Source organism: Meleagris gallopavo, chromosome 1, assembly GCF_905368555.1.
Source record: "Meleagris gallopavo chromosome 1, MGAL_WU_HG_1.1, whole genome shotgun sequence".
Taxonomy (NCBI): Eukaryota; Metazoa; Chordata; class Aves; order Galliformes; family Phasianidae; genus Meleagris; species Meleagris gallopavo.
In genome coordinates, this window is record NC_139404.1 from 177,206,625 (window position 1) to 177,219,918 (window position 13,294).

The 13,294-nt window shown below is 40.6% G+C and overlaps 1 protein-coding gene across 2 annotated transcripts in view; it reads left to right on the forward strand.

The window, feature by feature from the left end:
- ARHGAP20 (Rho GTPase activating protein 20) overlaps window positions 1-13,294 on the forward strand; it is a 60,247-nt gene that overhangs the window by 3,733 nt on the left and 43,220 nt on the right. For both annotated transcript variants that reach the window (XM_085216231.1, XM_085216232.1), the window contains exon 2: window positions 6,197-6,285. In XM_085216231.1, the coding sequence (XP_085072357.1) occupies window positions 6,197-6,285 (89 nt within the window). The remainder of the gene's footprint in view (window positions 1-6,196; window positions 6,286-13,294) is intronic.

Here is a 13,294-nt window from a genome sequence, read left to right on the forward strand (position 1 = left end):
GAAACATACTCTATAGCATCTCTGATGAGAACTGGAAAAAGCCCATGTTAATGAAGTCATCCACATTTGTCCTTCAGATGGAACCACCTTGGTAGGTACTGCTGACTGGTGATGACTTACGGTGATGTGCCTTTTATTAGGCTTATGATTTAATTCAGAATGAGAGTTAGCTATCCCTCTTTTGCCTGTTCACATGAGAAATTGAAAACTGTGTATAAAACAATGTGATCTAGCTCTTCAGTTTCCAGTCTAGTGGTTTTTTAAGTCCTGCATGATGGTGGTAGGAAGGAGAAGGACTCAGCATGTCATATGGGACCTACGATATAGCAAATCATTGTCTGTTTATATTATCTATTCGATAAGGCATTGGCACAGGCTGCCCAGGGAAGTGATGGAGTCACCGTCCCTGAAGATGTTCAAGAAGTGTGTGGATCTGGCACTGAGGGACATGGTTAGTGGACATGGTGGGGATGGGTTGACTGGTGATCTTAGTGGTCTTTTCCAACCTTAATGATTCTGTGACTATATGATACTTGCTCTGTCATCAGTGAACTGCTCCAAAGAAAAGCCTGGTGTACTGAAACTGTAGCATAACCATGTCTGTGTGCTAACAATCTGTTGTGTGAGGCTTGGTAAGAAAACTTGGGCTCCATCGAAAGCACCACATCTGAAGTTGCTGCTGCAGGCACTGTGGATGCAGTGCAGCAGACAGCAGGACCCATGGGCTAAATATTCAACAATGACCTCCTCCATGTTCTTAATAATCTTCCACATGCGCAGCTTTGGATGTAAATGGATGAGATCTTGCCAACACATCTATATATCCATGCTTCCAAAGATTAGTATCTTGTGGGAGATGGTTGGTAGGACATCTTTTGCACACAGTTTCTTTCATCAGTTTTTATTTCCGTGTTAACCTTGGTCTCCATCTGCAGCTGCTGGTCCACCATTACCAACTTTTTCTTCCCTTCTGTTGGTAGTTCTTTCCTCTTTTGCCCCTGCAATCATTTTATCCACAGTTATCCCTCCAGAAATAGCTTTCTTTTAGGAAAGTCCATGTAAGTACAAGTATTCTGCCAGCATAAACATAAGCACATAGTTTTGTCACCTGCTCTGCCGTTATGGAAAATGGGACCTGGCTGTCTCTCAGGCTCACAGGCACACGCTCTGCCTTCCGAGCCAGCCATGCACACACAGCCATCTTCTCACCCTCTTTATAAGGGCTCAGGAATGTTACAGGTCACTGTAGGGCCATTTCTTGCCCTACCCAAGAATAAGAGATTCTTGTTATTTCTGGTATTTTTTGGGCAGCCGTGCACTGTAAGTCTAACAAGTGCTGGATTATGGCATGGAGGAATATAGGATTTATTGTTTTTGTAAGAAGCCTGGTGATACAGGGGAAATAGTGATGCCCAATTGTTTTTGAAAATTAACAGCTGGGTGATGAGTGTTGTTTTGATGTTTCATTTTTTGTCAAGCAGTTAGCTGAACTTTGTTGTGCAGATCTCTATTAAGGTTTGTGTTTGTGCTTTGCTTCATGTCTAGCTAAACCAGAAATGTGTGTCACAGATATGTTTTGTTACTTAGACAACAAGAACAGAGTTTGCATGGGTGAAATCCCTCATGGTTATTAACTTAGTTTCATATAGCAGGCTTTGTTAAAATCAGATTTCCTTTCACTAGAAAAATAAAGTAGTGAGAGGGAGATCTTAGTCACTTGAGAGCAATCCTCAGCTCAAGGTACTGGTCCATCTGAGAGTCACCCAGTTAACTGACCTGGGCACACATCCCAGCCTTGACCCACTTCTGGAACAAGCTTGTAAGTCAGGAGCCTGAAATCCTTTCATCTCTGGGGAGGGTTTTAGCAAGTCTCTGCACATTGCTGAAGAGGCATTTCTGCTGGGTTCACCTGCCAGCTAGGAACTGAGTGCATTTTTCAACTATTTCCCATATGAATCTTTTACATAGACATTCAGGTAATATCATTTTCTCATCCTAAGCTCAAAGCATTCACTATGAAGGCAATTGTTCTGTATCTTATTAAGCTTAAAAATTCTTCTGTTCCCTGTCCTTTGCTCAGATAGCAAGGAGAGAATTGAGCTGATTTATTCAACCTTGCTGGTCTCTTTAGTTTTCTTGTGCATTCAGTGGAAGAAGTCAGCACTTCTAGGTCAAGACTTATTTCATCTTTGCCCAATTAAAACAGGACAGAAGAACTGTACACTAAACATGTCCTTTTCTCTCAGTTGTCTATAAAGGCATTTTTTTTTCAGGCATTCTTTATTTAATTTATGTTCTGCCATACTCTTTCCAAGCTTGATATGGTTAAGCGATATACACAAATCACAAGAGAGTGCTTTATCTTCAGTTTGATGGTTTTTTAAAGATCTCATGCAGATGTTGCTACTTTCCTTTTTTTTTTTTTTTTTTTTTTTTTTTTAGGAATGGGATGAATTTCTTTACTTAGATATAATAATTTACATAAATTCTATATGGCATCAATACTCACTTCAACCACTAGCCAAATTAGCTGAATGTGGACAGTCAGAAGCAGATTATTTGTGCAGTCACAGACTTGTGTGCTACTTGTCAAGATTTTACTCTAACTCTGCTCTTTGTTAAGTCTCTGATTCAAGAAGAGCCTCTGCATATTTTTAGTAATGTTTTGCAGGGTTACCATCCTCAGTATGGTGAGCTGATCTGCTCACAAACCACCTACCACCTCAGTTTACAAAATAGTGGATCAGAGTGCAGGTCTGATCATTATCTGGTGGAAGTTCATTCTTTTGAAATCTATAGCCCTACATTTGTTTATACCAGATGAACAACTAGCCAAACACTGAAGTGTTGTTGGATCCCCAATCCAACTACAGAAGCAACCCTTTTTGTTTCTGTTAAGAAAGAAATCAAGGCAGCCACCACCAGAAATGCAGAAAGTATGAAGTTAAACCTGAACTGGAGGGGAGGAGGTAGGGGACTGAGGCTTTTGAAAGCAAGGAAGGCAAAGATAACTCTAGTTTGTCCTGACTGATACAAGATGGTAATCTTTGCATCTGGCACACTGTAAACATTAATTATGGATACTGATTTTATGATACATTTCACATGGGTGTGACTCAGCCAACAAGCATGAGGATTTCTCCCTGTGTTGACCTTTCTAATATTTACACAAAAAAGTGGGAGGTTGTGTTTTGGGACACATTGTGAAATGCTTCTCTGTGTCCCATGCTTGGATTCTTGGTCGTTGCACCTCCTTTTGCTCCCAAACATCTGCTTTCACTGCAGCTGTCCAGGATGTGTCTGCTCCTCTCTGCACTGCCACGGTGACATCCTTGCACATGGGAAAGCAGGGAGACCGAGGGGAGCAGACATGTGGGTCCATCCTAGCCAAAATTGAATTTGTCCTACTCCTCCTCAAAATAAATCATCGTGATGGTTTCTTATTTTTTCTTCTCAGACTCTGTACATGGCAAAATAAAAACAAAATGACCCTTTCTGTCTATCATTAATGTAACATTTTTATTTGCATGTGGCTGACCTGACTCTCTTCATCTTTGCTCTGAAAACTTTACTTTTCCAAATCTCATCAGTGATCTTTTTCATGTCATAAAGCTCTATTTCTGTAAGCTCTGTCTGTATTAAGGGGCTGCTCGGAGAGGCTGTGGGATATCATCCTTGGAAATAACACAGCCCTGAGCTGTGGTGCCCTGCTTGGACAGGCCTGCCCTCAGCAAGCCCAGAAAGACTGGACCTGAGGCCTCCTGGGATCCTCTCCTGAGTCACCTGGGCTCGAATCAAACATGCTGTAGTCCTTAGTCCTCAGATATTTAAGTCAAGGCACTATTCAGCACTGCTAGCCCATGTGTGAAAAGAATGCCCATAATTCAGAGACATTTGCAAAGCAAGGACAGGGCCTTCATACATGTGGAAACAGCCTAGGGTGTGAGGATATGACCTCAGGTTGCACTGAGAAGGGTTAGACTGGTTGTCAGGAAGGATTTCTTCACAGAAAGGGTGACTGGGCTTTGGAATGGGCTGTCCGGGGAAGTGGTGGAATCACCATCCCTGGAGGCATTTAGGAGTTGTGTGGACATGGCCCTTAGAGATGTGGTTTAGTGGTGAACCTGCAGTGTTAGGTGAGGGTTGGAGTTGATGATCTCAGGGGTATTTTCCAACCTAAATGTTTCTGTGATTTTAAAATACTGCAGTTTTTCAGTGGATTTCTCTTTGAACCACAGCAGTCAAAGGATTTAAGATCTCTCCGGAAACATCACCAAACCTCCACTGTGTTCACAGGAGCTGAGATGCTCCAGTTTAAACCACCTACCCAAAAGGAGACTTTCAGTAAATTTGTAATTGGGAGTTGATGCTTTATATAAATTCCTACAAAAACTGATGGTTGAGTAAAATCTGTGGCTTGCTTTATGTATACTGTTAGACACAGATCTCTTTATGCCTTCTCATTTGTAAATATGCTTTTTCAAATGTTAACAACTTCTCATATTTGCCAGTAGTGAGATCTTCTGATTTCATTCACTAGAAAAATGTATAATCTATTCTGATAATAATCTACTAAGCTATTATTCAGTTAATTTACAGTTGGACAGAAGATATCTAAATAGTCCCAGACCTAATTTGTCTGTCTTGAGAAGGTTATGTCTCAATGAAAGAAACAGCAAAGTGAGATCATTTTTAAAGGTGAACTGAAATTACACGGTTGAATTTATAACAATTATTGTGTAATAGCTGCAACTGCATATCTAACAAAATGAGCGTACATACATAAATAGGGAACCAAATAATGACAATAACAAATGTGCTGCAGTGAGTGAAAGAAATACACTTTTCAAAGGTAAAACACATAGTTCTGTAGAGTGTCTTCTCTTAGAGCGGAGCAAACCATGCACATGCCCAAATAAATGTGTGCCACATCCTGAGCATAAATTGGCAGAAGAATCAGTTGTTCCCGAACATGTCTGTTCCTGGAACTCAGTGATTATATTTAGGGTAAAGGAAGAAAATCTTGCTGTGCAATTATCTGCGAGCAGTGACCGCCAGAGGTTCCTCTGATTGTGTGCTCTCAGTGGTGTGCAGGCTGATGTGAAGGACCACCACAGGACATGTTCTGTCTAGGTCTCAGGAGGAGCTCAGCCCCCTCTGCTTGTTCACCAGTCTATTATGAAAAATATTTGAGCAAAATAAGACAACAGCTATGCTTTGATGGAAGGCCTGGTCACACACCTTGGCAGCAGCAGGCTGCACCACCACTTCCTACAGCAGCTCCAGTGCTCAGGCCAGCACACCTTAGTCCTATTTCTGGCTGCAGGAGGGAGGTGGTGTGGTGATGAATACATTTCTATGCAGCAAAGTGTGTGTTTCTGTCTTCAGCACATGCTTTTGAAAATTTCTGCCTCTAGGGAAAGCAGCTTTGTCTATTTGCTTAGTGTTTTTATTGTGGTATTCAACTTCACTCAGTGGGAATCCATGCTCCCTTGATAGCTACTGACATTTCCATCTCTTACCTATGCTTTGTTGTTTTTTTTTCCTGCTGCTTTCCCCGTGTTTCCTATTGCCCATTCCCTCCTGTTTTTCCAATGCCTTCTGAGAACTGCCTTGCCCTCCCAGGTGTGATCAGGAATGAAAAAAATGTCTTTAATGACTACTGAGAGAGAGAAGCAGTGTTCCAGTTAGATTAATAGGGAAGGAACTTGCTCAAACCTCTTTGGGGTTCTAATGATTTTGGGAAAAAAATGTAGCCCAATATTGTGCGTAAACTTAGGTGGGTAGAATCCAAACATTAATTTATAGTAAATTGCAGGACTCGTACAGAAATGTATTGAGTATTTGAAATTACTTGATATTTGATACACTTAAAGTACAATAGATTCTTAAGGGTCAAAAAGTGATTGAGGAAAAGCTATATTTATATTATATTTATTTTACGTATGCAGTACTTTGGGTATCTCTGTATGGGCGCTAATTGTCATCTTTTCTGTATCACTGGCTTTCAGGCCATGCTCCTATTTTTCTCAGTATATGACATTTTGCAATCATTTTCTACTGCCAGGGTTTCTAATGGTGATAACTCACCCTTTTTCCTGTGATCTGAAATCGGAGTCGGGCTGCTACAAATCTGTATACATGCAGTAATGGTTCCAAATCTCACCTACAATTTCTTTTTGTTTCTCTTTTCAAGCAAAAAATGAAGAGTTTGGCCCAAAGACGCCAGTCTGCACCATCCTTGATCTTCGTCAAAGCACTTAACAGATCTAGATCTGTCTCAAGGTGAGTCAGTGAGTTTTGCTGGCTGTACATACTGTACCAGGTGTAACTCAGGCATGGTAATTGTGGGACTGCACAATTTACTTTGAGCTGTGATGGATTGCTATTATGCACTCTTTTAAGAGGTCTGGAAGCTCATGCTGGTTTAGGAGAATGCTGTGGGCCAGTATTCTCATGCTTTGTCTTATCCCTTTCCCATAGCACCTTGTGAGAGAGAGCAAGGGAGTGTGTGCAAATGTGATGTATTCAGCACTTCATGTCTGTGTCTTCTGCCAGGATCAGCCATGTCTCCTCCCTTCCCACACCAATGTAAAGATGCCATAAAAATGGGACTTCTATGGAGCTGTTCCATTGTCCAGTTCTCTCTCCTGACCTGCCATTTGAACCGTTCTGCATACGTAACTTTTATCTTCCTGCACTACAGTTCATTAGACTTTAAACTTACAAAACATAAGTGTTTATCAAGAAGTGAACCATCTGGTAGGTTGTTAATGCTTCCAGCTGTGTAGAGCTCTTTACTAAGAAACATTATTGATGGAACGTATCTCTGTATGGCTTTGTAGGGAATATTTTTTGCCTACACTGTGTTGTGTTAAATAATCAGTATGTGAGCTTTGGAAAGTCTTCTGTGTTTGATCTAACTAATACCTGGTTTCATATTTGTCATCTCACAGAATTTCAGAAACTTGTGGAAGTATTTTGTGGAAACATCAGAGTTGCAAAATAGGAGAGGAAAATGAGTAGAAACTACTTACATGTCTTTTTACTGGCTGTGACATGAAAGAGAAAATTGACCACTGAATGTCTAAAGATGTTTGCACCTTTTTGTGTAGTCTACTGGCCTGAGCTTAAGGCTGAGAGCCAGCAGCATGCTCTGGTTCTGGCTGTAAAATTTATTCTATGGCCACTTTTTTACTTTGTTTCCAGGTCTTTAAAATAAGTGGAATTGGTATTCTGTAACCCCTTCGTGGGATTACTGAAATGTTTTGGTTATCTGTACTACCGTATTTATTTTCCATTTACTACTATTTCATTGGATTTGTAGTTACATTCTTAGTTGTGATACCACTTCTTGGGGATGGATCACACATTCAAAACTGAAAACTGAAATTAGAGATGGACTGTTGCTATGAGAAGCAGCAATACCTGGAGGATATGGGGGGCAAGAGATGGAAACCCTCAGCCCTTAGATATTAGATTTTCCTACCATTTATACACTTGTGTCCCCATAAGCCTAGAGTCATAAAATCATTAACCATAGAATGGTTTAGCCTGGAAGGGGCCATAAGGATTAATTAGTTTCATAGACAGTGACAGTTTCCAGTAGACCAAGTTGGACAAAGCTCCATCCAGCCTGATTCTGAGCACTTCCAGGAATGGGGCAATTGTCTTCCCTTGAAACTGTCTCAACACTTGGTCCTCAATACTAAAAAAAATGTATTATATTCAAAGTTTATATTTCAGAGCTCCTGCCATTTGCCTGCTGGGTTCAGACCTGGGCATTTTTCTTCAATTCTGCTTTTCTTGTTGTTCTTGCTATTGTCTGTACTATAAGTATCAGAAATTGGCCATGGCTGAAGAAGCCACTGAATGGGATAATGACACATAGTTTTCACCTAAGAATATTTTCACTGTTTCTAAATTGTAAGAATGTGTTGCTTCCACAGTCCAGGGCAGAATTCTTTCCAGATCCAGGTTTAGTGTGCAGGAAGATTTTTTCTTTTTGTAAGGCCAGTTGGCAGAAACTTTATGGTGGAGAGGTTTGAAGAATGGGAAATGATACCTTGTTCTACAGGAAGAGCAACACCTTGCCTGACTGATCCTGTCGTTTCCAGAGATGTTAGGTGCTGCCTCAGCCCTGTCTGTCCTCTGTCTGGGGCAAGCAGCAATTTAGCTGCTCCTCTTGTTTCCAGCTAGAGTCTGTGGCCTTAGCAAGAAGTGTCTGGTGAAGTCTGAAGACCCTGGAGGCCAGAGCAGGTGATTTTGTAGCTTCAAAGTCTATCAGTGAGAGAGTAATGCTCTTGATGATGTAGTGTTTATTATTGTTCGTGGGAGAAATAATTCTCACCTATGCCTGACTTCCTTGTTTGGCTGTGCAAAATACATTCCTCTTCATCACTAAACTGATGGATGAATTTGAACTTTCCACTTGGTTTGTTGTGTAAATGCTTAACGCTTGTGAAGTGCTTTCTCTTAAGGCGAGCTAAAGAGCAACAAAATGACTTCCCGTGCTTTCTAATCTCCTCCAAATGTTTTATCTCAGAGCTGTCTTAGCTCTTAGTTCCCCTTCTTGTAGACACAGCCAGACTACAAAATCCATTATTCTCCTCTGGCAGTGAACCTTAATAGTGGGACTCCATTACACATACTTGTTAATGGTTGATTAATGACTTGTAGATGATAAAACTCCTATCTGAAGTTAGCATACATCTGTGAGGGATTTATATGAATCCTCTCACCTCAGCAGCTGGCTCACCTCAACATTTGTTGAAATTAACGAACAAGTGCAAAGTTTAAAAGGGCAGGAAATACTTATAAGTACAAGTCAGCTTGTATTTTTACACTGCTTTATATGTCAGGTGCCCTTGGATTATATAGAGGGTATTTTCATAAAATTTGGTGGCAGCCATTTTGGACAGACCTACCTTTGGGCTATTTAGAGTTTATTAATAATGTTCAAAGAAACCATTGTGACATCTGGAGATGACTGTTTTAGCATTAGGAAAATGGAGTTTTTTAAATGGTTGTGTTGCTGTAGCTCTTACAGCAGGAGATGTAGATCAAGCTGGAAAAATCAGACACTGTTTTGTGCTGCTGTGCTCTTCTTCAATCTTAAAAGAGAAAGAAATTGGAAAGTCTTGTGTCAAAAGCTTGTCTTCTTTTTCCTCAGCTATATCATTTGGTTTTATGAAAGTTAGGCCTTCCTTACAGATCTTGCCTTGCCACATTGGCCATAAAAGAGGCCAAGATACTTTGCCTGTGGAGGAATTCTGATACGACTTTGAATGGCACAGTGGTGTACAGATGTACAACCACTCTGCAATCCCTGTCCCACTCAATTGTAATTGTAGACAGCAAGGGAAGATAGTAAATAGTATAGATATTCTAGTGGAATTTGGACCATTACTTCCAACAGATGAAAATATGCAGACTATTCATTGCCTCCTGATTTTGCTTCTCTTCCTCTTTTCTGAATAGTTTATCTTTCCTCACAAAGTAGTGATGAATAGGAATGCAAGGACTGTTTTACATCATCACATGTCCTCTTTGGAAGCACTTTGAGCAGAGTTATTCTAGAATACACTGAAAGAGTAAGCTTTTGATATTTTTCTTGGCTGACATTCAGATGCGGAAAGTTTGATTGTTAACTACATTAATATGTATGAAATCGGCGAAGGGCTTGGGCTGGTTATATTTGGACCTGGACCTGTTGCACAGTTGTAATTTTCCTCTTTTTTTTTTTTTTCTTCTTTATGTCCTTTAATGAAAACTGCACTACTTAATGATATACTTCAGTGCAATACAAATTATGGGCTTGAAACAGAAAAGAAATGCCCGAGACCTTGATTTAAGCATCAGGGCATGTCTTCTCAAAATAACTGACGTTAATAATAAAGACTTGTTTCAAACAAAATTTTCAGCCTTTGTTCTGCTGTCCTTCAAAACAATTTTCACAAGTGACAAAGCCCAAGCTACCAAGTTTCTGCTCTGTTTTGGCGGACTTCTGTTCATATGGAGAATACTTGACAGGACAGCCAAATTCTGTCTTGCTTTTGCTGGCAGCTTTCCTTTTCCTCATGCACGCCCCCACCAGATCTTTGAAAATGATATTTTTACATGCTTAATAATATAATTATTTACATGCTTTAATAATATGATTTTACACTGCTTAGTCTTCATGGCACATAGGTATGTGCCTCTGCATGCTAAAAACATTAAAATATCAGTAATTAAACTACTGTTTATTACAGAGTTAAGAATCTTTATGATATTATTTTGGTATAAGCGAGAAGCAGGATTGGTTTTAAAATAAAATCAGCCATCGTTTTTAATGGCTTTACAAGCAAATCTTTACAGATCCTGAAAAGGAAATACCTAAAAAGTCAGCCCTCCCCAGTTTTATTATTTGGATTGAACAATCAAAGAATTTAAAGGTATAGACTGGGTATTTCAGAAATCTCCAAGGGTGTTCTCCTGTCCTGTAGATAGAAGCAGGGCTGTGCTGCTGATCATGGTGAAGCTGCTCTTTCTTCTTCTGATGCACAGTAGATGACTGTGGTGTGTTATCTTCCAGGGGCCAGTGCCAAATGCTAAATATCCCAGATAACGAAGATCACATGTGTAATCTAGTAATGCGTTCCACTTGGCTCAAGTCAAATACAAAGTGTTCCCGAAGTCTTGTACATTGTGTTTTCAGGGTTTTAGTCAGAAGATACGTGGATGATCCAAGCTATGTGACTGGTTGAAGACAAAAATAGAGACTTCTAATAAATGTAAATTGCCTGGAGGCCTTAACTGTCTCCTTTTCACAGAGAAGATGAGTGCTTGGTGTTTCAGAAAAATGTGATTGTGAATAGGAAGGGAATACGTTCACTGTGAATAACTAACTTGTTAAGCAGGTATTTCGCTTGAAATCATTCTGCTCATTCTTCGCTCGTTTCCATGGTAGCAATTAATTTTTCCTCCACAAAGTAATCTTTGCAAGGTGCATTGGGTTGGTGAAGCTTGGCACCTCTCTGCTGCAGTGACTACGGCAGAAAGAGGCCCCAGGCAGCTGCCATCTCTTCAGCTCTTGAGGCACTTGCTTCCGTATAGCCTCTAAACAACTCCTAGGGGGAGGAGTGAGGACAGCACAGTGCCTGCTGGGCTGAAGGCCTCTTCTGAAATTTCACGGCTTCTGTTTTTTGTGAGAACTGCAATCAAGTTTCATTAGAAATCAAATTTCTATTGTCAAGATGGAGCAAAAGTCATATTCCCAAAGACTCATCCAACAATGCAAATGAAGAGCCCTTCTGTATTTAATTTTTAGATTTAATTAAATCTCAACATTTTGGACTATGATTTTTTTTTTTTTAATTTTCTATTTCATGAGAAGTTCTGATATTTTAGCATTCTATCTTTACCTGAATGAGCGTAAGTCTCTGAATGAGAACTTCTCTGGAGTTCTCCCCTCAGTATGCCCTGTTTCCATATGCAAGGCAAGGAAACATGAATTTGTATACAAATAGTGAAAAGTTTAGGAAAGACAAAGCTATTTTTCTTCAAATTGTTCTTCCTTTTTAAACTAATCACACTTAATTAAAATAATGATGATAATGTTATTGACCATGAGCCAGCAGTGTGCCCAGGTGGCCAAGATGGCCACCAGCATCCTGGCTTGTATCAGCAATAGTGCAGCCAGCAGGGAGGGGATCGTGCCTCTGTACTCAGCTCTGTTGAGGCCGCACCTCAAGTACTGTGTTCAGTTTTGGGCCTCTCACTACAGGAAAGACTTTGAGGTCCTGGAGTGTGTCCAGAGAAAGGCAACAGAGCTGTGAAGGGTCTGGAACACAAGACTTATGGGGAGCAGCTGAGGGAGTTGGGATTGTTCAGTCTGGAGAAGAACAGGCTCAGGGGAGACCTTACTGCCCTCTGCAGCTGCCTGAAAGGAGGATTTGGGGATGTGCAGGTCAGCCTCTCCTCCCCTGTAACTACCAATAGGTCTAGAGGGAATACCCTCAAGTTGTGCTAGGAGAGGTTCAGATTGGACATCAGGAAAAATTTCTTCTCAGAAAGAGTGGTGAGGCATTGGAACAGGATGCCCAGGGATGTGATGAAGTCACCGTCTCTAGGGGTGTTCAAGAAACATTTAGATGTTGTAATAAGGGACATGGTTTAGTGGGAAATATTGGTGATAGGTGGATAGTTGGACTAGATAATCTTGGAGGTCATTTTCAGCCTTGGTGATTCTATTATTCTGTGATTCTATGAATGTACTAGTTGTCATTTTTATAGTATTTCTAATTCATCCGCGATTTAAGCTAATTATTACACTGGAGTATTGTTTCTTTAAACCATGTGCTTGAATGCATAAGTTATTTTTATGTAGTAATAGCTGGGGATAAAATTTTATTAACTGTTAACAAGGAACAAAGTGAACTTTCTGAGGCCTCAAATGGCCTTTTAACTCCAAGACTGGCATTCCTGTTGCCCCGCTGTTTTTTCTGTTTTGTTTTGTGTGAGCATGTGTGTGTATGTGTGCATATGTTTGTTTTTGATAAAACACATCAGGTCTTCATTTATTACATACAAAGTGGCTTATAATGATGTTTGTACATCTGGAGATTGAAATGAGCTGGGGCTCTCAGAGATCTGCTGCTTTTTTATTAAAAGAAAGGGAGTAAAGGTAAAAAGACTGCAGGCTTAGAAGAGGGGTTTTGGAAGGATTGGAGTTTAAATGAGAGATTAATTTTACAATAAATGACTAATAGTTTAACACCCGTGCTTTAAGCCGATTCCCCTTTGGATGGAGTTGTGACAATCTGAAGACGAAGGAGGCGAGGGGCATCACTCAGCAGGATGAGTGCTCATCCAGATGTCTCTCTGCCCACGTCTGCTTTTGGATTCAGCCCACTTAGGGGCTTTTGGGATTAAGCCTTGAGATCTGGCAAAATGCAGCCCTTGTCCAGCCATTGTGTATCCCTGGTTTTAGACAATGAAATCTCTGCCAAACAACAGTCTGGCCAAGCAGTTTGGGCAGCAGCATACCTGAGGAAATCGCAGAACTGACTTGCTCAGACTTCTTTGTGGCCGTTTATCTTGTGTAAACAAGCAGAAAGCCTCTAATGATGTGCAGGCTGACGTGCAGCCTCTGGTGCTCTCACCTCTGACAAGGGCCAGCATTAAATATGCATTGAACTCTCCTCCTGGCTGATAGAGCATTGCTTCTCCACTTCCAATTGCTTTCTCGTGGAATACAGAACTGCTGGGGGGAGTTTTTGATCACAACGTGAGAATAACAATCTATCTTTGG